Consider the following 27,210-nt stretch of genomic DNA (forward strand, 5'->3'; position numbering starts at 1 on the left):
CAGCTAAAACATCATAGCATGTAACCGTGTACAATATAGAACGCTGAACCGAGGAAGGGGGGAGTTTGGGGGTGCGACCACTGAATTTCAATGAAAAAAAATATAAAAATTGGAGTTTGCCCCCCTCTTCTGCCGCTATTTTGGGCAGAAGGCGCAAACCTTAGTATTCTCTTCAAAGAATGGACGTTTCCAAAGATATTGAAAAATGTTTCATGTTCCTGGGTGCAATACAAGTGGAATAATGAGCCAAAATGTGAAACTCTGCTCGGAAATGTGGCATGGATATGTTGCGGAAGGGGGGAAGGTTGGTCATCAATATGAATTTCCCAGGCCTGCTCCAGACCTGTGTCAGTTTCCACCCAAACATAAGAGTATGAAGGTCCAAAAAGCACATTCATTCCGTAATCAGCACCATGATACCATATGGTATCATCAGGCCAGTACGATCTTACTCTGATGATACCATATGGTATCATCGGGGGAGTAAAGATTAAGCCTCTTAAATATTATGTGGAAAATGCATTGAATTATATTTTTTTCATGTCCGTATGGGAGTAGTAAGGGGACTTGTCAACAGATGGAAGGGATAAGAGCGGGTGACGCCGTCCGATAGTTGTCGGACATCGTAGTAAGGCATTTTGTTGGGCAAACTGAAGGAACATGGAAACAAATAGGTTCCATTGATACATGCGATTTTTGTCGAATATCGCCACCCGACAAAGTATCTCACTACAACATGCGACAGAAATAGCATGGACTGCAATATCCAACAAAAATCGCATGCATAAACAAGAAGAGCTTTAGACTGCAAATATGCTGCTGGAATTTTATTACTCTTCTGGCTCACTTCACCTTATTTAATGTAGCAGTGCTTACGAAGGTTTACTTTCATCATCCTGACGTATTACTGGTTTCGCACAAGTTAACATACGTTTACAATGACATTGCACTATTCTTAGATATCAAGAAGAATCCAACCGAATGAGATATATAGTGAATACTATCACGAAAAAGTGAAACATAAATCTGCGTTGGTGAACGTTATAAAAATTGGCAAGTGCATGCTCCCAAACTCAAATTTACTGCAACACTAGTATTGTAATGACATTAACACCACTCTCTGTACTGTCTGTTTAAACTCGTGAGAGATGGTCATTAATCTCTCGCTGAGTAAGGTTAATGTCCAATATTATGAAATAAAATACTAATAATAAATACGTAAATATTTTAATATCATATTTACTCGAATCATTCAATCATAAAAGCAAATCCTTTCTTCAAGAATTGACTTTTCTCTGTCAGCCCTGCTAAATTTTCACTTTGCATCTACTAATTTATACGAGGGGTGGCCAGAAAGTAATTTCCAATTAGTAGGGACATTGATTTTTCGCAAACGCGAAAACCGTGAAAAATGGTAATTGCTGCGAAGTTATGTTTAGGAATGTGCAGTGATGTCTGGACACATTTTTCGCCCGTTCGAAATATCGAAATAATGCGAATTTGTCATAAAATGCGAATTGTTGGCGTTTTTAGCGATTTTATTAAGGAAATGTCCTAAAACAACGAAAAATTCCATGAAATCCAACATTCTTGTCTTTTCTAGGCCATGTTTGTGTACATAGAACATGCAAGTTTTCCAACATTGTACTCAATAGTAAACTATAGAGTTATACGTACCTGGAATAATTCTGAGAACCACATTAAATCATGTATTTTCCACGATTTTTTCAACTTCTATCAAAACCATTTGCATCACAGAGCAAAGTGGCAGGGTTCTAACAGGAGATCGAGTGCGTATCTACCGTCACACGGGAGCCACATCTTCGTATTTGTCGCACGAGATATGTTTTGAATTACCAAGCTAAGTGCGCACCATCTGCATTTATCGAGCGAGTAATAATGGAGTTCAGTCGTTAGGGCGTCTGACTACTATGCGAGAGACTCAGCGTCGATCCCCTGCTGGGGAGAACCGGGATGTTTTTCACCTATTCAAACTGAGCGTGCAATGTAGGCTACATCGCAGTCTGTGAGAGACTGTATGAGAGCTGCTATCTTTAACCTAGAACTGTCCTAAACCGGGTGCATTGCAACTGTACCACATTACAGCTACATGCCACTTCTTCCTGCCTGCATGTATGTGTGTCGCTCTCCGACCACTAGTGCTGCGTATAGGCACCATTGGAGCTTTTTTCAGGATGCCCCTCGTATATGAACTTTCAGAAGCTTTTATTATTAGAGTGTTCTGTTTTAATGTGTAGTTAGCTAAAACAGGTATCTATACAATGCAATTCTATAAATTCCTTGCATTAAATTTCTAATACCTACATACCATTTTCGTCAGCAGTAATGGTATAACTGCATGTTGTCAGTTTCACAGTACTTCACTTGGATATACTGTACTGAAGCAGAAATCCCATTGATAATGTAAGGAAATATGACACTTTATTTTGTTCGATTCAATTGTTTCACTTATATGCAAGAGTTAAGTTGTTTGCTTTACAGAGAAGAGAGAAGTAGCTTCATGCATCGAAAAATGAGTCTGACGTCATGGTTCTTGCAAGCAGAGGGTTCCAAACCTTAGTGGAAATATCAACATATAATACCGAGAATGTATAGGGAGACTGATAAATTACAAATTGTATTTCTTAATCAATCACTCTTCACTCTTATCTCATTTAGTCGTAACTTTATAAATAATCAAGTATTTTATTTTAAACTTACTGCGTATGACAAAATTCCATAATCCTTCCGTAGCTTGTGAATTGTAATAATTTTCCAAATTCACTATTTTGCAGTTTGAATTCAAATCATAGAGAATAGAGAAATTTAGTCAATTTCATAGAAGATAATATTGGTACTTAACAAAACCATACGTGGATGTGTATGAGTTTATTATTTCCATTTGCAGAAACATCAATTTAGTTTAGTTTGTAATTGTCAGGGAAAAAGGTAAATTTTGTCCTGGAAAACCTGGAAAAGTCAGGGAATTTCATTTCTGCTTGTTTGTAGCCACCCTGTTGTTGCTCTGGCCTGAAAACTACCTAACATATTAAATATTGCATCTGTTGCCATTTGAAACTGACACTGAAGCAAACTCAACATATAATCATTGCAGCAGTTTAAAAATGTTCAGACCAAACTAAACACAGCAGCCTGGCAAGCTGCTTACGCACATTGAGTACCTTTGCTAATTTGACTCTCTAGACCTGATGCTGCTACATATGTACAATTAGCTCCACTTGATAGGTCCTTATGATGCTGTGTCAAGATCAACGTTTTTAGGGTTACTCCCTCGAATTGAACCTAGGAATGCTCTTTCCAAAGACAAGCACTAAGAGGGTCCATAAAGGTGTTCATGTATTTGAATTTAAATTTACCATAACAACTGAAGAAAAAAAATCCTGCAGTGTTTTGCTTACACATACTTGTAGGGATAAGCACAATCTACCTCAATATAAATAAATTATTGTAAAAGGTAAAAAAGAAAAACATAAAGTTCTCGTGGATATAGCACCATGCCATCAAGGCACATTTAGGGGATTTGGAGGTGGATTGTGGATAATAAGTAATTATACCTACGTATGTAATTAATTGATTCATAAGTTAATTTGGATAATTTTTTTGCTAGGGTGCTTCTAGCTTGCTTCCAGTAATGGCTTTGGCCCCTCAAGAAAATGAACATATTTTGGACATGTGTGCTGCACCAGGTGGAAAAGCTTCTCATATTGGTTAGTAAGATTTTTTAACCTAATATTATAAATCTACTGATATAAATTTTAAATAAAATAATATGTAATGATTCTTGACAACTCAATAAATATGGGTTCTTTATTCACAGGAACATGAAATAAATTTTAATGTAGTAATTTTTCAGTTGACCTAGCTATTGTATTAGCAAAGTTTTTAAAAAAAACACAAATATGTGGTCCCTGTCATCACGATGGAAGGTAAACATTCCACTAGAATCTGGCAGGAAGTGCAGTTTTTACCTTTTCATTATCACCATCCTTCACAGTTTCCTGCTTCTGGCTGGGTGGACATAAAAGACAAGCCTCTCCATTTTTTCCTGGTCTACCACCTGCGTAGACGAAAATGTACACTGAGTGACAGAGACAGAAGGACACTGAGGAGGATTGGGCCATGTTTTGCATGAAGAATGGTGCAAGATCCCATTATCCACAATCCAGGACTTGTACTTGTCCATTCCTCGGAGACTGCAGGCCGTTTTGGAAGCTTAAGGCGGTCCTGCACCTTATTAGCTTCAGCATTCCGGCTTTTCTTCGCAGGTGTTTCCATATTTTTGTCCATCCCCTGTACCTTATTGCATTTCATAGGTACATCCCTGTTCCATATTAATCTTAGAACGCTTTGATATAGTCCACCACCCATTTGTCCTCTTCTGTTTACCTCCTCATCTATTCTTCCACTTCTCTCAATTATGCTTCCTAGATATTTGAAGCTCTCCACTACACTCAACTCTTCCATGTCCATTTTATTCTTGGTTCCTTTCTGGCTCCGTTTCTTGTTGTTATTAGCACCGCACTCTCTTCTGCACTGAATTTCATTCCTGCTCTTCTGATTTCCTCATTCCAACTATCAAGCTGTCTCTATTTCTTCTTCCTGTTTCCCCATATTACTATGTTTTCAGCGAACAACAGGACCTTCATCTCTTCCTCTCCTATCTTCATCCCCACCTCTTCGTTAATTGCATCCATTGTAATTAAGCAGTGGGGAAAGATCATTTTCCTGTTTTAGTCCATTACTTATGCTGTTCTTCACACAGCTCTGGTTTGCCTTGTATGTGGTCTTCACTCTACACACTTTCTCTCTTAGAGCCTTCCAAATCGTTGTTCTGTCCATGCTATCATATGCCTTTTATATATCTAGGAATGCTATAATCAAATCATTTCCATGCTCGTAGTGCCTTCCCTGTAATTGCCTTATAGTGAATATCAGATCTACTGTTGATCTGCCTCTTCCAAATCCATACTGTTCCTTTCTCATGTTCAGCTCTGCTACTACTTCCCTTATTGTTTTCTGTAATATTTTCTCATACACCCTTACTGAGTGGCACATTAGTGTTATTTCTCTATAGTTTTTACATTCCTTTCTGTACCCGTTCTTGAATATGGGAACTATTAGTCCCCTTGTCCAATCTCTTGGCACTTCTCTCTCTTGCCACACTGTTTTCAACACTGTACAGCCACTACACATCAATCACTCCTGTTCCGAGTATCATCTCCACCAGCACTTCACCTACCCCAGATGCTCTACCTCTCTTCAGAGCTGCCTCCACTTCTTTCCATGTGAGATTCACTTTTTCTTTTCTTTTTCATGTTCATTTCCTTTTATCACGTTCAGCAATTTCTCGAAAATGATTTCTCCACATTCTCCCTATTTCTTCACCCTCTTATACAACATTTCCCCTTTCATCCGTTACCTTACAGCTGTCTCCTCTTTCTATTCTCTTTTCTCTCACTAATCCATACAATACTTTCTTGTTTCCATCTACATCTTCTAGCACTTTGGCCCATTCTTCCATCCATTTTCTTCTTTCCTCCTTTACTATTGTTCTTGACTCATATCTTCTTTTCCATGTACTCTTTGCATGCATTTTGTGATTTAAATCATTTTCTAAATACATCATTTTTGTTTTTCACTGCATCTCTAGTTCTTTCACTGCACCATGGTGTTTCTTTCTTTTCTTGCTTGTCCTTCCACATACCTTTTCTGCTGCCTCTACTCATTCTGTTTTAAATCTTATCCATTCTGTTTCTACTCCTTTGGGCACTTTAGTTCACAATACTTCTTGATATTTCTCTTATTATCTCGTTCAATATCCACACTCTTATCCTTCTCTCTTGTTCCTCCCTTCTATCTTACATTTCCCATCTCCTCACATCCCCTACTACTAGCCTGCGGTCACTGTCTAAGTTCTCTCTGGGTATTACTTTAATGTTGATCATTATCTTCTTTACTTCCTTGTTTACCAATATATAATCTATTACGGACTTTTGTTCATTATTCCAACTGTATCTTGTAATTTTATGGCTGTCATATTTCTTCTTAAACCAGCTATTACCTACTAACAGTCCTTTTCTCTTACAAACGTCCAGTAGCCCCTTTCCCTCCTCATTCCTCTGTCCCCATCCATCTGCTCCAATTATTTCCGTATGCCCTTTCCTGTCTCTTCCCATTTGCACATTAAAATCACCTATCACAATTTGCCATTCCTTTTCTACATGTTCTTCCAAGTCTTCTTCAAATTCTTCTTTCTCCTTCCTTGTACATCCTGTTTGTCGGGTAATACACTTGAATTATTTCTATTACTTTCCTCTTCCATTCATTTTTAGTTTTATTATTCTGTCAGTTCTACTTCCTTACTTATTCCACTTCTGACTACAAATCCAACCCCAGTTCTCCTGCCCAGTACAGTTTATAGTCTTTCCTCAATTTAATTTCTTCTCTTCCTTTCCATTTCATTTCACTCATTCCAGATGTCAATTCCTCTTCTCTCCATTAGATCCACAATTTCTTCAGTCCTTCCTGTCAGTGTTCCAATATTCAATGTCCCTATTCGTATCCCACGTTGTCTCCAATTTCCAATCTGGCTTGCTTCTTTCTTTTCTTGATTTTGTTATTTTTTCGGCTGTCAACTAATCTGGCCTGTCACAGCCTACATCTATCTGTATGGTTATCTGTGGTATTTGCTGAGTATGTCCATGCCACAGGACACCCTCCATGCCCTGATAGCTTTGCCGCCTCGGTCCGCGACTGCTTATTTGGTTTTCCCCTTATTCGCAGCTTCTCCTCATAGCTGAGGGAGGTTCACTATCTGTCGCTTGTAACCCGTCCAATAACTGAGGCTTACACTACCTTTTATCTTCTTTAATTCAGATAACAAGGCTGTAATATCCCTAAAAATGGAGAATTTCTTTGAGGGCTTTTATTTTTGTGCTCTAGCAAAATAATAGAATGTGATGAGTTGTTATGACTCAGTAACTAGCCTTTGTTATTTTAAACTGAAATTGTACAAGTATCTGTATCGCAAATGGTGGTATCGGCTCAGCCCTAGTTATAAGTTATATCCCATAATGTTGGTAAGAAAAAATAAAATTGCATTTGTTAATAATAGTAATAAGAAATAAATTGTTTTGTCATTCCAGTATGTGATTTGAATTTGAACTAAAATTTTTTTGGATGCGTCAGCACTGAGGCTATTTTGCACCCATCACACTATACAGGGTCCAGCGTATCATAACAAAAATAAAAGCATGTCTGAAAACTAAAATGGCCTTACCTTGGTTAAAAGCTGAGGCTAAAAAGGCCACTCAGCACAAATAAGGACAAAACACAGGATGACACAGAATTATACTGACCATGCGGCCAGTCGCCAGAGCCTCGTTAGTCTGCAGTCCAGGGTTCACTGCGTGGAAGGAGCACCCGTTACACCCCTCCAGTATGTGATACCTACATATGTATACGAATGAACAACAAAAGAGAATTGAAATATTGGGTGTGGTTTTGAAGAAATGACATATTAATTGCTGCCACAGGGAGGTGGTATGGGCTGGTATAACTGTATACCGTTCATCCACTAAGGGTTGATACATGTAAGATTCTGCAAGAGGCATCTACTTACAATTACAGCACTGTAATGCATGCTTTTATGTGTGTATACTTTTATTACTCTGTACTAGGTTTCATGCTTTTAAATGTATGTGTACTTGTTTTCAAAATTTTAGTAAGTTCTTTATTTCTTTCATTTTGATTAGCTGCAATTATGAAAAACACTGGAGTATTGTATGCAAATGATGCCAACAAGAGCAGATTGAAGGCTGTGGTTGGTAATTTTCACAGATTGGGAGTCATCAATGCAATTGTCTGCTCTTATGATGGACGAAAGTTTGAACCCGTAAGTTATTTGCTAAAACTATTATCTGTATTTTACATTTGGTATGCCCTTTCTGATTCTTCAAATTTTCTAAAGTCATGTTTAATTTTGTATTTTGAGTTCAGAGATCATCAAACTTCCCAAGTCATTGAGCTACTTTTCAGAACTGAAATTACATGAGCATGCAGAGCATGCAGTGTTAATTTGAAATATCTGTTATCTAACTAACTCTCTACCCTTCTTAAACCCGAAGGTTTATGGCTGCAGCAACACAAGCCTTCCACCTGTCCCTATCCTGGGCAAGATGAATCCAATCTTTCATCTTTACCGATTTCCTTTAGGTCCATCTCAACGTTATCCCTCAATGTTCATCTTGGTCTTCCTACAGATCTCTTACCATCAGGTTTCCCAACAAGAATCCTTTAAACTCTTTTTTCCTCCCCCATTATCTATTGTCTAGTTCTTTTAACTATACCTATTCTAATACTACATTTTAAGAGAGCACCTCTTCTCGTCTTCAAGCAAACAAATGTATTTTTGCCAGTGGTGGAAATCGAACTTACAGCAGACCTGTGATTTTACTACATATTCAGTGCACTAACTAACTGTTCCATGGCAAAATGTAGTGTTAGAATAAGTATAGTTGAAATCACTAAGTAATGCATGATATCCAATTAACATTGCATGCTAATGTAGAACCATTGTCACTAACCGTCAGAGAATTATGAAAACTCATGGTGAGCTACCAGTGGTGGATTCAGCCATGCCCGTCAAGTAGCCTTGAGCTACTATGTTGTGAATCTATCAGCTAATGCTGTATTTGGAATCCTTTATTAAGTAAATAAATAAATAATTTAACATTTATCTTCACAGTTCTGGTACTTGCTTAAATATCAGTACTTGAAATTTTGTAATTTGTAGCTCCCGATAGCAAGAGAGCTAATGTGTGGATCCACAGCAACAGCGGTTAGCACGTTGGTTTCACCCATTTCTCCAGTCACTGTCTTGTTTCGAGTATGTTTGCGAGATGTTACACTGCCGATTTCCCTCAGTTGAGTGAATAGCTTGTCAAACAGTCTCGCGATGGCTGACGTCTGTCTGGATATCTCTCTGCATACACATGACACGATAGCATGACATTTTTCCTGCATTCTCCATACACTATGGTCATCTCGGCCTTTTCTGCGATCGTGAACTCACCCATCTTCTCCCGTGTACCTATGTAGCACGACTCACTTTTCTGCACTACCACTGTCCACAGTTGTTTCGAAAATGGCCCCGTGGTATGTTAGCAAGACTGCCGTAGCAGCGAGCCCACATCCGCCATAGCAGTACTAGCGGTCAAGTGGGGCGGTCTGAACTTTGTGTTGTTCAACATTACTACAATGTCAATCCGTATCTCCGTCCTTATTTGTTAGGGATGGGCCGATACAGATAAAGTACCGATACCGGTACCTGATATTCTACCGATCTGATATAAAATTAGAATTGGTCCTCGAAGAACCTGAAAGGTTCATTGACCTCCTTAATAAATGTGTTTAAAAGTGCAAAAGAAAATGTATATTTATGCATTTACTTTTTTAGAAAGTAGGGCACAGAGATTATGCATAAAAATTACAACAAAATGGCAAGAATTTTGCAGTAAATCATAAGAAATTTATCTATATATCGGATTGGTAAAATAATCAGTAATTTTACCAATACACCAATAGAGTACCGATTGATCGGTCCCATCCATATTATTTGTACTTGCATCATGTAACACAGGCCCGTTCCATTTCAAAACATGTCCCTTCGTTTGGGACATTTGACTTTCTGATCATTGTAGGCACCCTGAATACCCTGAATACTTTTGTGACCGCATTCTGCTTGTAGTTTGTGTGAAAACTGCATATCAATGGCACTTCTCATTTCTTATTCGAGGTGTTCTCCCTGAATTTGGATTACATTGCTGACAATCCTACTTTGGTCAATACAAACTTTCATCAGAATGAAGTTATGTAGAAAACAACTTCTGTTTCGTGTTTCCGAGTCAATTCTAGCCTGAAATCGTGTATCACATGACCCCCTTCTCGTTTCAAGAACATGAGCTGAATCCAAGATGTCAACTAGAGACCAGACATGCTCTGTTCGCTGGACCCCTTGACCATATTTACGTCGGTAACATCAGATCTGCTGTAAACCTTCGCACTTCAGAACTATTCTCTGTGCTACTTTTAGGTGCCCCACTCGGTATACCGTTTAGTAGAATTTAATTAGAATATTTGGCTACATTGGAATCACACAGATCCTTTATATTATTAATATATTTGTGTGTCAGTGATGAGAGGCGATAATACATAAGGTTGAAATAGAGAGAACTTCTGCTTGTAGCCTTTGAATTTTTGGAAAATTCACCTTGAAAAACAGGAATTATACTTGAAATTTATCATGGTCCTAGAGTGGCCACCCTGTGTTTAGGATGCTAAAAATTATTTTTATTGAACCATGAGAGTTTAGTTGCTTGTGAGAAAGAGAGCAAATATAGTGTATAAGTATTGTTATTGCTTCTTGAAATATTGACTCTGTTACAATCCAGGTTGTGCCATCACCTGTGGTGGAGATGAAATCCGAATGAAAATGTGAAGCTGCCTTCAGCTGTCTGCACTTTATAGGCAAGAAAATGCCTTTGTTATAGGCAAGAACATGTCTTTGGTATCTACCATAGAACTATTAGTCCAGTCCCTGGTCATAAGACATACAGAAATTTTGAGGTGGACGAGTTTTCTCTTTTGATCCTGTTAGGGCATGCCTAAAAAAGGAAAGAATCTTGGGTAGACATCTGGCATACCTGGCCAAGTTTGCTAGAGGCCCATTAATTCAAGATAGCTGCCACTTCACACACCAACAAATGAAATCGATCATAACTCTTTTAAAATTGTTTTTTGACAATTCTGCATACAAACATATTTTGTTCAGAATTGAAAACTGAACAAAAAATATTGTTACAGTTTTTTTCATATCTTGCACTTTTATGGAGATATATCCTGTGTTAGAATTCCATACCCTTTTCTGCAGTGAAATAATTCCGTACCCTTTTCTGCAATGATTCTAAGCATATTTTATACTTGACATTCCAGCACATAAAGGGCAAAAAAATACTGCCTGTGGTACTTTGTTGATGCCTACTATTATGGCATATGGCCTGAGTGATGTTATACATCAAAGATGGCTGCTTCTGAATACATTAACGAAGAAAATCGACCATGACACCTTATCTTATCTTCAGAAGTCATTTTGACCATTTATAGGTTCGTTGGGTTTTTGAATGAAGGGAAGACATGTGTATGGAGGATGCTATCATTTTGAGGCATGCAATTATAAGTTTAATACTAGGTGTTTTGCTGGACAATGTGTCAAGAGAAGGTACATGGCATCGGTAATCCAAGATGGCCACCACGAAGGTTCTGAGCATAATATACTGTCCATATCCTGATTTAGAGTTTGTTTATCAAATTTTTCCAGAGGTATTATCTGTTAATAAATAGCAAGTGAAAATATATTATTATAATTTTTGTAACTACAGTAGTGTCCAAATATTAAGCATGACGAAGATGTGAGAAAATGTGTTATTAATGAAGTGTCAGAAAAGCACAAAACAGTGAAAATTAATCAAAACGTTACAAGAATTAACAATTGTTTTTAGTGTGAAGACAAAAAGTACAAAAATAAGAAAATTGAATATCGCTTCCTTAACAAGAAAAAGAGGTTTGTATGTGATGTGATCATCCCCACCAGCCACACAGCCTTGCAACGATGTAAAAGATGGCTCTACATTTACAGTGGAGCCAGCACGATCAAAATTGGACACTGAACGAATGGGGGAACATGCTCTTCACAAATCAGTCCACATTCAGTGTTCAAAATGATTCCCGTTGCACATTCATCTGGAGAGAACCTTGAGAACGATTTAATCCCAGGAATATCATGGAAAGGGATTAGTTTGGTGATGATGGAATACTAGTGTGGGCAGACATCGCGTTAAATGGACGTACAGAGCTACACTTTTTTGCTGGAGGTACTGTTAGTGCTCACAAGTACAGAGACGAGGTACTCCAACAACATGTGTGACTTTTCAGAGGCGCAGTCGACCAAGATTTAATTTTCAAGGATGATAATACATGTGTGCATGGAGCTAAATTGTTGGATGACTTTCTTGAAGGTGAAGAAATCACCACATGGACTGCTCACCGAGGTCTCCAGGAATAAATACTGTTGTAGTGCATTAAGGAGACGAGTTGCAGCCCACCAGCCTCAACCAAAGACATTTCCAGAGCTCCGCACTACTCTTCATAGGGAATGGAACCAGGTGCCTGTAAAGCTCTTGAACCACCTTTTACGTTGTTGCATGGCTGTGTAGCTGTTGGGGATAATCACGCCCCATACAAACCTCTTTTTCTTGTTAAGGAAGCGATCTTCAATTTTCATATTTTTTGACTTTGTCTTCACACTAAAAACAATTGTTAATTCATGTAACGTTTTGATTAATTTTCACTATATTTTGTGCAGTTCTGACACTTCATCAATAACACATTTTCTCATATCTTTGTCATGCTTAACTTTTAGACACTACTGTAGTTACAAAAATTATAATAATCTATTTTCACTAGCTATTTATTAACAAATAATACCTCTGGAAAAATCTGATAAACGAACTCTAAATCAGGATATGGACAGTATATTATGCTCAGAACCTTCGTGGTGGCTATCTTGGATTTCCGACGCCATGTACCTTCTCTTGACACATTGTCCAGCAAAACACCTAGTATTATACTTATGATTGCATGCCTCAAAATGAAGGCGTCCTCCATATACATGTCTTCCCTTCATTCAAAAACCCAACGAACCTATAACTGCTCAAAATGACTTCTGAAGGAGATAAGGTAAGGTGTCATGGTCGATTTTCTTTGTTAATGTATTCTTTGATGTATAACATCACTCAGGCCATGCACCACAATAGTAGGCATCAACAAAGTATCACAGGCAGTAATTTTTTACTCTTTATATGCTGGAATGTCAAGTAAAGTGTAAAATATTGCTTAGAATCCTTGCAGAAAAGGGTACAGTGTACAGAATTCTTTCACTGGATATATCTCCATAACACTGCAAGATATAAAAAAAAAACTAACAATATTTTTAGTTCAGTTTTCAATTCTGAACAAAATATGTTTGTATGCAAAATTATCAAAACCAATTTGAAAGGAGTTATGATCGATTTAATTTGTTGGTGGGTGAAGCGGTGGCAATCTTGAATGTATGGGCTCCTAGAAAACTTGGGCTGGTATGCCAGATGTCTACCCAAGATTTTTTCCTTTCTTTAGGCATGCAGTAACAGGATCAAAAGAGAAAACTCATCCACCTCAAAATTTCTGCGGGTCTTATGGCCAGGGACTGGATTATATATACAAACGCTCACTGCAACGCTGAGCGGCAACAAAAATTTATGCCATTTTTGCGATTAGTTTTACAGGGAAGTTTGGAAGAAAACGTGGTATTCCCATAAGCTTACGTGTATTTACTCTCCTTTTTCTTTGTAATAGGCCAAAAAGAAACATAATTTAACCATATTTATGCATTCAGTGCTATAAATGAATGTCTTATTAAGTGTTTCTTTGCTATTAATAGTTGGCATGTGTGGTTTCGAACAATTTATCCTGTCTTAAGTGGGTTGAACATGATACAGTCGTGTTCGGCATTTAGATGTACAAATCACGTAGATAATAGCCTGGGTGTCTACTTTTTTTGGTTTCATTCTTAAAATATGTGTCTACTATGCCTAGATATATTTATTAAAAGTTGATGGCGGTAATTATATGTTACAGCGAAAGCTTTCGAATGTGTTTACAACCACGTGTATCATACACTGTAGCAAGTGATTAAACTTTGTATAATATCCAATTGGATTTTTTTATAAATACAAAGGGGGGGGGGGGTTCAAAATGATTTGAATGATAAAAACACGTTCCATGAGCAGTACAACATAATCACCGATCAAATATGGTGTGAAAAAATTTGAACATCCTTAAGTGTTTTTTTTTTGGGGGGGGGGGGGTGGACCCAGTAGTTCTAAATTCTACCACCAGGTGTCAGGCTGACCAGTTGTAAAATGGCTGCCGTATGTGGCGAAACATTCTTGAACATGCCGCCAACATTCTTAAACCACAGCTGACACATGACGGTACAGACTTTTATCTATCAGCCCGATGGAGCCCAGTGCCACTTCCACCAGGAGTTTTTCATGTGAGGTAGAGAAGAGTCATGGCTGGATTTTTCATGGCACAATTTTTTTCCCATACTTTTATGGATCCATCCTTTCTAGTAGATGGGCTTGTTTGTGAAAACATTCTTCTTGATGGATATTGGGGGGGGAAAGGAAGGCGAGTTTGCCAACTCTGGTTATCTGATATTAGTTTAAGAACTACACGTTTCTTTTTAATGGTACCAAATGAGAAAAGTCACCTATCTCCCCCCACAAGAACTCATTAACACATTCAGGGTTCTGGCCTCATAATACAGCTTTTTTACCTCTGGTCTGCAGTTTTTCGTTGTTTTTTTAAAAAAATATAGAAAAAATATTTTTAATTTGTTTTTATTTACCACACATTTCTTAAATCTACAAAACTTCCTCTTTTCAATGAACAAAAATTTGTTAAATTTTCTTTTAATTTTCAGACATTTTTGAATATTTTTTCAGCAATGTTTTGTGAAAAAAGTACAACATTGTATCAAATGTTAATATAGAGATATTTTAAGTTCGTAATCTGGAAATTTCAACAGTTAACTACATAAACTATCAATACATCTTTTGAATCTTGCATAAGAATACTTCTTATGTGCACATAACAAAAAATAATTACAAATTACAGGTAATTAGCTTTTGTATGAAAAAGTGGCTGCAGGACAGGACCAGAGGATGTATCAGTTGGTTCTGCGTCATCTGTAAAAATTAAACAAATAAACTAAATAAATAAAATAAATTTTCATTTGACATACACTATACAAAATAATAAATGGAAAAACTAAAAATACATAAGTGCATGTAGGAGAATCAAGCAAGAGGCAAGATGAATAGACCCCCAAAATTACCTTTTTCTCACTTCATTTATAAAATACTAGTTTTCAACACTGTTTTGTCAACAATTAATTATTACAAATATAACCTACCTTCCAAATCTTCAAATTCATCTGCATCATCAAAATCGCTGCTAACTTCAAACTGTGAGGCGGAATCCTCATACAGAATTTCCGCTATGCAGTCCGATCTAAGGACACCATTCTAAACAATGCAACGTACATCAACCTGACAACAAACAGTCGCAGGTGTGAGATAAAAATAGCACATGAGTCACCTAGCGGTCGGAATTTCAACATAGGGGCTTGAATGAACATGCACATGAGACGAAGTACGAACATAGCCCCTAGTTCAATCGGCAAAGTGATTGCATACCGCAGGACGGGCTATGCTCGTCATTCGTCCACATTGACTTTAAGTGCACTGCGGGCTATGCCCGTCGTAAGACCCCAATGTGTTAATCTGTAACTGCTGCACGTAGCCATTCAATAATTTCATGAATCAACCTTTTCTTTTCTTTTTTTAATGCAGCTATCTGCATAGGAAATATTGCTCATATGTCCGTTACATAGATGACATGGGAAAACAAAGCAATAATCCTTCCTCATTTTTTTTTTCTTTCTGCAATTGTTTCAGGGAAAAACACCCAGCTGATTAAAATGAATGTTGTAGTCCAACTTATCTGTCGTCAACAAGTGCATTATCTTTAAAATAACCACAACCTTCCATTCTGCCACATATTCTCTAATTTGCCCTCTCCTCTGTTCCCATGCCCACCAGTCTAATTGTCTGGAGACTGCTGCCAGTGCCAGTACTTTGCCTGGCTACTCCAAAGCTGTTTCAAAGCTGTTGTTTGTTGATACATATCTGTTTCTGACAGCAACAGCTCATTCAGCATAAAGGGGGAAAAGGTATTGTTTTGATTATGCAGTCTCATAAGGCTGTTTTACTTTGATGGTTACGAAATACAAACATGATACAAAACAGGAAGGTCAAAGGCAAGCCACTTTTCGTTCTTGTGCTGCCTTCTGATAAAGCACAAGAATAAACGTCTCGAACACTCTTGAGCAGTGAAGGAAGAAAATGCACACAATGTGAAGTATAGTAAAGTCACTGCTTTTGTTAAGTTACCCAGTGTTCAATAATTTGTTTATCTGTGACTTATACACAGACAATGGTGTCCATGCGCCCTCCCCCTGAGATTTCTGGAAAAAGTTAATGTAATTCTAATGGTGAAATTGTAGCGATATTTTACAACAAAAAATAATATTTTTGTGACTTACAAGTGGCTTGTAAGTTACAGCAACAATTATTATTATTATTATTATATTTTTGAAGTTTCGTTATATTTAAGCTTTCAGTCTAATATCTAACTATAAAAAACAGCTTTTTGTCCTACATGAATTAATATGTTAAGTCTACAGTTATGCACAGAGATGTAAATTTGACTTGGCCTTACGAGACCCGGCCTCACAGGGCCTCAGTCTCCAAACTCCATCTTGTACTCTGGCCTCACGTGGCCTCAGTCTCCAAACCCCATCTCGGCCTCAGCCTCCGAACTCCATCTCGGATTTGGCCTCACGTGACCTCAACCTTACAAGGCTCTTGAAGGCTGAGGCCCAGCCTCCAGAGGCTGGACATCTCCTTATGCAAGTATGTATAGATATACAGAGTATGAAAATTATAAATGTATGTAATTTAAAAATATATATATTTAATAAGTACTAGTAGTAGTAGTAATAATAATAATAAAAGTTTCTAGGAGACTGCCCTCCCTGAGAAAATATCCTCTGGGTGCTTTGGACACCTCAAAACTTTTCTCCCACCTGCAAGCTGCTGTGATTCCCTCCCTATTTTTTAGATGATTTAGATTTATATTGTCTACTATATGCTGGAAGTTTTGCACCAGTGACTTGTCTGACAGTTTGAAAGATATCACTTTCAAAACTGCTTCAGACAGATATGACTCGCCAAACTCAATGCAAAGAACAAACGCTGAATTTTTATCATGGGCCAATCTGGTTCAAGGGTTCATTGTCCCTCCGCTGCCCTCCGATGCAAATAACAAAAATAGAATTCCAAGTGGAGGGTCTCGCCCTGTGGTTATAGCTGGTAAGAAAAGGTGCATGGGAATTGGTGGCGCATTATCTTCTCAGAGAAATCTTTAACTCCAAGAGCAGGATTCTTTTGAGGAAGCTCAGTTAAAAATGCATAACTGAAGTATTTTCCTTGTTGGAACTGAAAACGTTGATTATGGAACTGAAATATAATAAATAGTAGAGATGGGCCGATATGAAATTTTGGCCGATACCTATAAAATACCGATATAAAATTTACCGATACCGATAACCGATATTCTACCAATCCGATATAAAATTAGAAATGGTCCTTGAAGAACGTGAAAGGTTCATTGACCTCCTTAATAAATGTGTGTTTCAAGGTGACTGCAGTGAAAAAGAAATTGCTTATTTAGACATTTACTTTTTTAGAAAGTATGGCATGGAGATTATCCATAAAAATTACAACAAAATGGAAGAATTTTGCTCTAAATTATCAGATATTTATCAATATATTGGATCGGTAAAATAATACGTAATTTTACCAATAAACCGATATGCCCATATCGGCCGATACTGATAGAGTACCGATTAATCGGTCCCATCCCTAATAAATAGTATACAACCTTAGGGGAATTGGCAAAGACCACCAGAAACAAATGTACTAACAAAAAAATGTACTTTTGTGAAATGTGCAACTGCAATTTCACTGTGTTGAAGAAAGTTTTAAAATCAGATGTGATTCACCATTTTTAGCACCAAAATGGCATTTTAGGTGCTGTTTTTTATCCCGAAATATACAGTTTTTGTATCAAAATCTTTATCTTTTATTTGTCATAAATATGTCCCTATCTATTGGTGGCAGTCGATGTAGTCATATTGGTAAAATTTCCAAGAATTCAGTTGAATTTATCCATAAATAGTAAACATTTCAACATAATCCATATGCATTAATTTTGTGAAGTAAATGTCTAATAAGGAGGTTAATGAACAGTTTGGGTTCTTTAAGAAATGTTTCAATTTTATATCGGTACTTGATCAGTAATATTTTAGTTGTACTTTAGTTTAGAAATAATGAAGTTGTGAGTTGTGTTATCAGATTGTAAGAGTGAGATGTTGCATTTTCCTTTTAATTCTTGCTTTAGGTTTTGAAAACGTTTGACAGAGTTCTGTTGGATGCCCCATGCACTGGTACTGGTGTAGCGTCTAAAGATCCAAGTGTGAAGGCCAGTAAGGATGAGCTTGATCTTCAGAGATGCATTACATTACAGAAAGAGTTAATAATACGTGCAATTGACTGTCTGAATGCCAATTCATCAACTGGAGGATACTTGGTGTATTCTACGTGCTCTGTTCTGGTAATTATATTACGAAGTATTAATTTTAGTTAATGTTAAATGTCCACATATTTATGTTATAAACAAGGAGACCTTAGGCATGTCTTCCTACTTTAGCATGTCAGGAATTCCTGGTTTGTTCCCCAGAGGAGGCACGTAGCATAGTGGTTTGGATCCCACTTTAAACTGTAGGTTCAGTTCCAATTAGCCTGTCTGAGCATAAAGCAGACTTAGTTGTAAAACATTAAAAGACAAAGTAAGATGTTTTCTTGTGTTTCATATAAATATTCCAATAAACACACCTACTAATGGTAATACTAATGTGTGAAAACAAAGTTAGTTTTGATTTAAAGGTGTTGAATATTGTTTTAAAAGTTCAAATATGCAATACTATACTGCAACTATACTATATCTGTAAATACTAGGATTTTTCGTGTAAATATTCTTGTATTCATATGTGACTTTAATTGGAATTTTAAACTAACCATAATTTAATCATGGAAACCACTTTGATTTTTTTTTTCGAACATTATTGAGATTATCCTTAAGATTCATAAAAATGCAAATACAATGAAAAATCCTGCCTGCATTTTATATGAGGACATGCTGAAAAGTAATGCCTTCTATTTTTTGGTTATGGTGTAAACGCATTTTGGATTTTGAGCAACCATGCATTGTACTTATCAGACTTCCCCGCTTCTCCATTGCAAGTTTCAAAGTACTATCGCCAGCGGGTGCTGAACTATAGTGAGTTAAATAGCAGCTTGTGACCAGAGTATGTCAATGCACCAGAAGCAGCATGTGGTAATAGAGTTTCTAAATGCAGAAAATGTGCTTCCAATTGATATAGTCTGAGAATGAAGGCTTTTTAAGGGGATGAATGTGTAGACGTCGGTACTGTACGACATTGGGCTGTTCATGCTTGTAATGAAAACCCCAGCCAAGGAACTCTCAATGTGTGTGACAAAGAACTGAGTGGAAGGCCAGGTTCTGCAACTAATGAAGGTCATCGTTATTGTGTCCATGAACTCATTAGAGAGAACCGTCGCATAACCCCGGCAGAGTTTCATTCAAGTGTGACATATCACGGGAGAGAGTGTAAGCGATAATCGCAGATCTTGGATATATAAAACTTTCTGCACAGTGGGTGGTTCGAAAACTAAGAAGAGACATTAGCCAACAGTTGCCTCAGCGCTTCCAAAGAGGAGTTCACTTTGATTCTGATGATGCAGTGAAAACAAAAGTGATGCTCTGGCTCCGTTGTAAAGATCAACAATTCTACAGTGACGGTGTTAAGAAACTGGTATCTCATTGGCAGATGTGTATTGATCACCAGGGCAATTATGTGGAAAAGTAATTGTGTAGATATAGACAGTATATTTCTAGAAAATTAACTGCATTTCTTTTATTCAAATAAATTCAACCATTTAAAAAAAAAAAAGGGCATTACTTTTCAGCATGTCCTCGTACAATTACCAATATACCTGAACTGTATCAGTCTGGTCTGCCTCTGTGATGTAATTAAATTCAAACTGCTACTTTACAATATCAATACCACCATATTCATTTTGTTCATTCACTTGCTGTACTTTGAACTTTCAATATGTTACTTTTCACTGTGATCTTCATCTCTTTAGAAAAACTAGGTTTGAGTTGTAGAAATTATGGCTGGCTCTAAGCATTATGTTATGAGACTAATAGTTTACTCTTGAAGTTTGTATTGTAACAGCATGTGTGGAAAGATTGAACTGTCGCATCTTAAAAGAGGTCTTACAATACTTTATCTTTCATAATTAGAGTAACAACAAATAAAAGTAAGGTAGCCTTCTGAGAATTGTTTAGAGGTTACCAAATTGCCTTTCATTTTGTTTAGAAAACATGAACTTTTTAGAATACCCAAGAAATGTTACAGAATTATTTAAATTAGTAAAAATTAATTAACTTCGAGAGAAATAACATCCAAGTCAGAAAATAAGAGAGATCTTGGGGGAAATGATTTTGGTAGTAATATTTTTTGAGTAATAATGTATGTGGTCTTGTCTTTTTTTTTCACTGGTGTTTGTTGTTTTAGGCCCCTCTTATAATTTTATCGCACAACCATTAAGTTTATTTTCTGTATATGAATGCAACATGTAAATAAGTTTAATTGCTTGCTCTCTGATTCTTGTATAGACGGAAGAAAATGAAGCTGTCGTTGAACATGCTTTAAGGAAGAGAAATGTTAAATTAGTACCAACAGGCTTGGACTTTGGAGAAGAAGGATTTACAAGATTTAGGCATCATAGGTAAGGAATGCATGTTTGAAATTATTACAAGGGGCTTCTAAAGAATAATAAGAGGTACCGTTTCTTAGGTAAGCTCAATTTATCCCTTTGCATCATTCAACATTTTCAAAAATCAGATTAATTTTTGTATACTTACTGTTTCAGAGTTGAACATTATAAGAAACTCTTCAAATTTTCTTTCGAGAACAATTTTCACTTTGAATATATCAATGTTCAGAAGTAAGTCCCAATAGGATATTTAAGCAAGAAGGCAAACATATTTCTTACAAATTTAGTGTCAGAATTCTTGCACCTTATGCTTCTTCTCAATATTTTCACCATAGTAGGAGGAAAATTTTTCTAGAACCTCATCAAGTAAATTGGCTGCTTGATTCTTGGTCATGAGTGGAATCTTCCATTTCCACCATGCATGCATTTCATTGATCATGGACAGGTACAGATTTCTTCAATAGAAGCCTACAAAATGCTTGTTACCTGGTGTGACAAGTGTCTCAGCAATGGTGGTGACTAGTGTTCAAAGTTAGCAGTCTCAATTTACAATTTGCCACTTTTGGTGAGTAGAAACGGAACTTCTGGTGGTTAGACAGCAGCTGCGTTTGACAGGCAGACAGAGCTGTTCCCAAAATGGTTCAGTAATTTCTTGATGCTTTTGTTGTTTTGTTTGCAGCCATTGCCTGGATGTTTTTGTAATTTTAACTTTCAAAATGTGTACAAAAGTGTGGTAAAATATATAAAATGGATCAGAAGGGTAGTTTCAAAAAAGGGTAATATTTGCTGCAAGTTCTCACTCACATTCTATCTATGCAACAAATTGTACATGCCAAACACTGAATGCATTCAATTCATAAGCATTTAAACTATTTTATACTTAACAAATATCCACATGTGTTTTTGACAATCAGATGGCACTGTATTGCTCATTTTTATTAATATCAAAAGAAGGACACTTGAGAGATTTTATGACAAAGGGATTGGTGAACTGCTAGTGTTTGTAATAAACTGCAATGCTATTAAGTTTGTTCTTTATAATTTGCAAAGTGAAAAATAGTGTTCATGACTTTCATACATTTGTATTTTTTTTCTATTGAGCTAAATTTGGTGACTAAATTTTCATCTTCGAAAATCAAGTGTATAGCATTATGGGCCAAATGTCAAGGCCAAGTTGCAATCACTGATGGTCTCTACATAATCGTATAAGGATTCTGACTAATAAATTCATGGTAATATGTATTCTTACCAGATTTTGCATGCATTGAGATTTGCATGACTTCTGTATTTTACTTCGTAACATTTGTATAAAAGCATGTAGAAATTTATTTAATGAAAAAATGGGGAGGTTGCATGTAGAATATTGAATATGCAGCCAGTATATGAAATGTATAATGATTAGCAGATTGTGACCTAGGTTAGGAATGCTAGAAATGATGTGGCGCGGTGTTTGCCTGTCAAAAAAAATATATATCGAGATCTGCCCCACAATTTCTGATGTATGAAATATATTAACGTAGAATTGAGTTGGGCGATCCTAAATTGTAGAATGAGGTGTTTTAAAATTTATAATGCTACAGTCTTTCTATTGGGGTGACCTGAAGAAAATTGTTTTTGTGGTGTCAGAAAGCATCCATGTGAGATGGAGAGCTGTGAATTGAGAATTTTCATATGTGATTAATTTTATATTAACTTACCACACTATACATGTTGTATTTTTTTTCCTGCTGCTCCAAATTGTCCACTACACAGGGAAATCCACGTGTCCATCCTAATTAAGGTCATTTGTTAGGTGACTAAGGAATAGGGTTGGGCTGATACAGATTCCTACCCATACCGATACTCGAACATTGTAACAAAAGTTATTCACGATACATTTAAAATCTTAATATATAAGTGTATTCCACATAAATCTTCCTGTTTCAAAATATTCAAAGAACGACATAGAAGATAAGATAAAGTATTAAAATAATGTTCATTTCATCATAAAATATTACCACAGTGTGTTGTGATGCTATGTTTTAATTCTCACCTGGGCATGCATGTTCTTTGTGAATGTCCCTTCATCAATTTCATCATATCATCTTCATCTTCGTGATTAGCCTAATGTGGTAGAAAAGCAAAGTAAAATAATTGAATCAATCAATCAATTAAAATACGAGGGGCGTATCATAAAGAATTACACTTTATTGTTTTAATGCAAAATGAAATGGCGTAATTCCACGCAATGCGCAGGATGGGCGCATAGATACCTTGTCTACCGCCAGGTGGCAGCACCGTGTGACAGTGCGTAGTCTGTGGCCTGTGCAGCCGTCGAAGCACAACGTCACGAGTGCTGTTGCGGACAACATGGAACAAGATGAACGTGGTCAACGATGGACGAGTTGGTTTTTGTGGAAGGAAGGGGAAACAACGGCACGTATCCATAGACGGTTAGTGGCTGTGTGTGGCGAGTATGCAGTGTCACAGAAAACGGTGTATAATTGGGTAACTGGCTGGAAAAACGGTCAAACGTCGACGGAGAAGGGAAAGAGTCCAGGGCGACATGTGAGTGTGAAAACAGACGCAAACATCACGCGTGTGCAAAATGTCATACTGGAGAACAGGCATGTGACATTTACGGAACTGGAGAGGATTACAGGATTAAGCAGACGAACCCTGCAACGCATTGTGCACAGTGACTTGAAAATGGGTAAAGTGTCAGCTCGATGGGTACCGAAATGTCTTAACGCGTGCCACAAACAACAACGCGTAGACATTTCCAGGGAGCTGTTGGAACTTTACGACCAGAATCCAGCTGATTTCATGGGGAAACTTGTCACAGGTGATGAAGTGTGGCTGCATTACCACGAACTGGAAACCAAATCCCAATCCATGCAGTGGAAACATAAGGGTAGCCCCCCACCCAAGAAATTCAAAACACCGCCCACGGTTGGGAAACAAATGGCCACTGTGTTTTGGGATAGTGATGGCATCATCCTCATTGATTGGCTACCGAGGGGAACCACCGTTAACAGTGCAGTCTACGTGGCAACACTGACGCGGTTCCGTTGTGCAATTCAAAAGAAGAGGCAAAGGTGTGCTTCTCCAACATGACAATGCCCGGCCGCACACCAGTCGTGAAACAACAGCTGCTATTGACCGACTGGGTTTCAAGGTGTTACCACATCCAGCATACTCTCCCGATTTGGTACCGTCAGATTTTCACTTGTTTGGCACCATGTAGAAGCCCCTGCGTGGTCACCATTTCAACAATTGTGAGGAACTCCATGAGGCTGTCCAGCGATGGGTGCACACAACTCCAAAGAACTGGTTTCAAAATGGTCTCGAATGACTTCCACACCGCTGGCGTAAATGTCTACGGCTCCAGGGGGACTATGTTGAGAAAGTGCATATAGTCAATTAAATGTATCTATGTCTGTATGTATCGAATACAATAAAGTGTAATTCTTTATGATACGCCCCTCGTACATTTTTGCCACACATTATTCATGTCAAATTGAATAAACTTATGGATTTGGCATAATTTTAAGGATAATTAGACCCTGTGAAAGTGGCATTTCTATGAATCCTGTGAAATACTGGACTGCAGAAAAATATTGGTCAGTATCCATTACCAAATTCCATCCAATACTTTTTGGATACCGATATCTGTTCTGATAATGATTTATCTTTTAGATGACCTTAAACTGTTGCACAGAGAATTGCATATGGCCTTGCACTTAACAGTTGCATTTTACATATGTTCCTCATATTAGAATGTTGTCATATTCAAATCTGAAGTTCTTGATGTTTATGGTCAGCATGCTGGTCTCCTTGATAGAGTGATTAGTAGACTGAGGATTTATATGCAATTAAAAGTACCAAAATATGAATGCAAAACATGCCCAAAAAAAATTTAAAATGCGCAAAATAAAATTTTTCTTGGAAACATGTAAGCATGATATAATCTCTTTACAAAATGCAAGTATTTGGTAAAAATATTACACAAATGAGTCACAAATTGTCAAGGTATTACTGAAAATGTCTGGTCAAAGCTGTGTACAATAATCCATGTAACAGTAAACAACTAATAATTTTTCTACATTATCTTCATTTTTTACCTCACAGACATTACAAAAGATGATTGACTTTGCCATCCCTAATGTAACACTTTCCTTGTATCCATCAATCCACTATCTTACACTAAAACTGTGAGAACTCTTCTCTTTAGGCATCCTGGAGCTCAAGATTCACAAAACTAGTAACAGTTGACAAGAATTGGTGGCTAGAGGGTAATTTGCGATAAGTAACCTTGGGAAGTGGTGCAAATAAGTTTGCAATGTGAAACATCTTACATTTGGCCGAAAAGAAATAACGTTCCTGACAAAATTTCTGCAAAATAAAATTGCATTTATGGCCAAAATATGCTAAATATGCCTCCATTTTAGAATGTAAAAACATCAATTATTTTTTAAATGATTCCAATAAAGACATGCATTTGCATGGAAGTCCTTAGTCTAGGGATTAGTGAATGCACTTTGAGTCAGGGGTTCTAGGTTTGAATCCTGGGCCTGGCATCAATGTTTTGTTTGTTTGTCCCCTCTTCATCAGTTGATCATTCATCATTGTTGTTATTAACTAAGAAAGTATTTGTTTCTCTCTACTTAGTTTATGGATCATATTGCTGGCACCAATTTCTATCATAGTAATTTCATTTGGAAATTTCAGATTGCAACTATTTGAGGATTCACCACTTTTTTTTTTCCTGTACAAAATTTTTCTTCATTTTTTTAGGGTCAAAATCTATTAACGGATGATTGTTACTGACATCTAGTGTGCAAGCTAATGTTTGAACAGTAATTTGAGAGTTTACCACTCACAATGACTCAAATTGCTCATTGGCACAATTAACCTACAGGAGTGACGAAACCAACATACCGCATTTACTCATGTATAATGCGCACTTTTTTCCCAAATTTTTGCACTCAAAAACTTTGGTGCGTATTATGTACGGAATATTTTATTCATGTTTACGGAACCCTATCATGTTATATATCGTTGTAAAGCTTGAATTCTGTAGTTTCTGAATATGGCAACAGTGTTCCATTCATGTTGGCGATACTAATGTGAATGCAGTTGAAATAAACTCATCACAAAATGAAGGAACGTTCTGATTTTTGTAATGCTTTGGGTGAAAGAAAAGATAAGGAGAAAGAATATAATAATTAAAATGTATTACTGGCCAAATAATATGATATATACAGTCAACTCTCGATTCAACGACCTTTCACAGTTCCCGGGAAAAGGGTCGTTATTTCGAAGGGGTCGTTATTGGAATTTGCACCAATTTTCAGCTTAAAGGGAGCTCAAACGGACACAAAGATTCCTAGGAGATGGTAACACCATTTATCCTGGTAGTTATACAACCTGCTATGCACAGGATGCGTGTTGTGAGAAGGAAAATAGAACATGAAAAAGTTTTCACAAAAGAGAATTTAAAATAATGTTACTTTGTTTCAATTGTGCACAGTCGTTGCTTTTCCAGGAAATTCTTACAATTCTAGTTTATGAGAAACCCGTTTGCACTGAGACCTATGGAAAGGAAAACAATCTCTCGCTTATTGCAAGCGAAACTCGAAGAATCTTGATACCAGTCAGACTGGTGCCAGCAAAAGTCGGGAGATAATTGGGCAGAATGAATGTTGGATTTTATACGGGTTTACTGGAGCATTGTCTGTTACAAGATTAACTGGTAAGATTAGATCTCTCGGGAGAAAGAACACAACCTCTCTAGATACCAGACAAAAAAAATAAAGGCAGGGCTGTAATTTTCATTCTGGTTCGGCTGTGTAAAATACATCGTAAAAAAAAGTCACTTTTCTTTGCTTCAACCAACTTCATTCACCCTCCTTCCCCATTCAAGGGAGCAGTCCAAACTCCTTCCTTGACTTGCATTGTAATCCAGCGTGAAAAACGAAATGCGCAACTTGCGATCTATTTTCACCCAAAGCGTATTGTAGGACAGGTCATTAAACAACGTGGCAGTTGATAATTATTCGGGTTTGGAATTGAATTTCACTTTAAACTGTATATTTAGTCCCGATTAGCCCATCAGCATAAAATGAACTGAAAACAAGCTTTATGAAACTGCGCATTTTCACATATCAAAATGGTAGATCGTTATTTACTCTCACGTTAATCGACGATTTAATGTTGGATTTAGGAGTATTCTCGATGTCAAACACCCACCCCTCCAAACGTTTTCCCCTTGAATAATGTCTTTTTAATCAGTCTCAGCGACCATTCCTACATTGAACACACTTTTTTTTTCCTCCACATGAATGGTTCTGAAGAAAGGAAAATTAAATTTACAGTTGTGCTTATCAGAAGGTGCAGAACATGAAGTTATTTTAACTCTTGTTTTGCTTTCTGGAGATCGAATTTCGTTATCGTCAAATCAAAACAGCTCTGCGAGATTCAAAACTTATAACTTTTTTCTTCATGCTGGATGAGTCATCGCTGTTATCTGCAAGCAAGAGCTTAGCAGACGCTAGAC

At 37.0% G+C, this 27,210-nt stretch overlaps 1 protein-coding gene across 1 annotated transcript in view; it reads left to right on the forward strand.

The window, feature by feature from the left end:
• The window catches only part of LOC145986434 (uncharacterized), a 58,199-nt gene that overhangs the window by 28,065 nt on the left and 2,924 nt on the right, over positions 1 to 27,210 (forward strand). Inside the window, exons 7-10 of the mRNA XM_083120451.1 lie at positions 3,629 to 3,728; positions 7,776 to 7,915; positions 18,208 to 18,420; positions 20,572 to 20,684. Of these exons, the coding sequence (XP_082976577.1) occupies positions 3,629 to 3,728; positions 7,776 to 7,915; positions 18,208 to 18,420; positions 20,572 to 20,684 (566 nt within the window). The remainder of the gene's footprint in view (positions 1 to 3,628; positions 3,729 to 7,775; positions 7,916 to 18,207; positions 18,421 to 20,571; positions 20,685 to 27,210) is intronic.

Source organism: Lepisma saccharinum, chromosome 4 (assembly GCF_977018435.1).
Source record: "Lepisma saccharinum chromosome 4, izLepSacc3.1, whole genome shotgun sequence".
NCBI lineage: Eukaryota > Metazoa > Arthropoda > Insecta > Zygentoma > Lepismatidae > Lepisma > Lepisma saccharinum.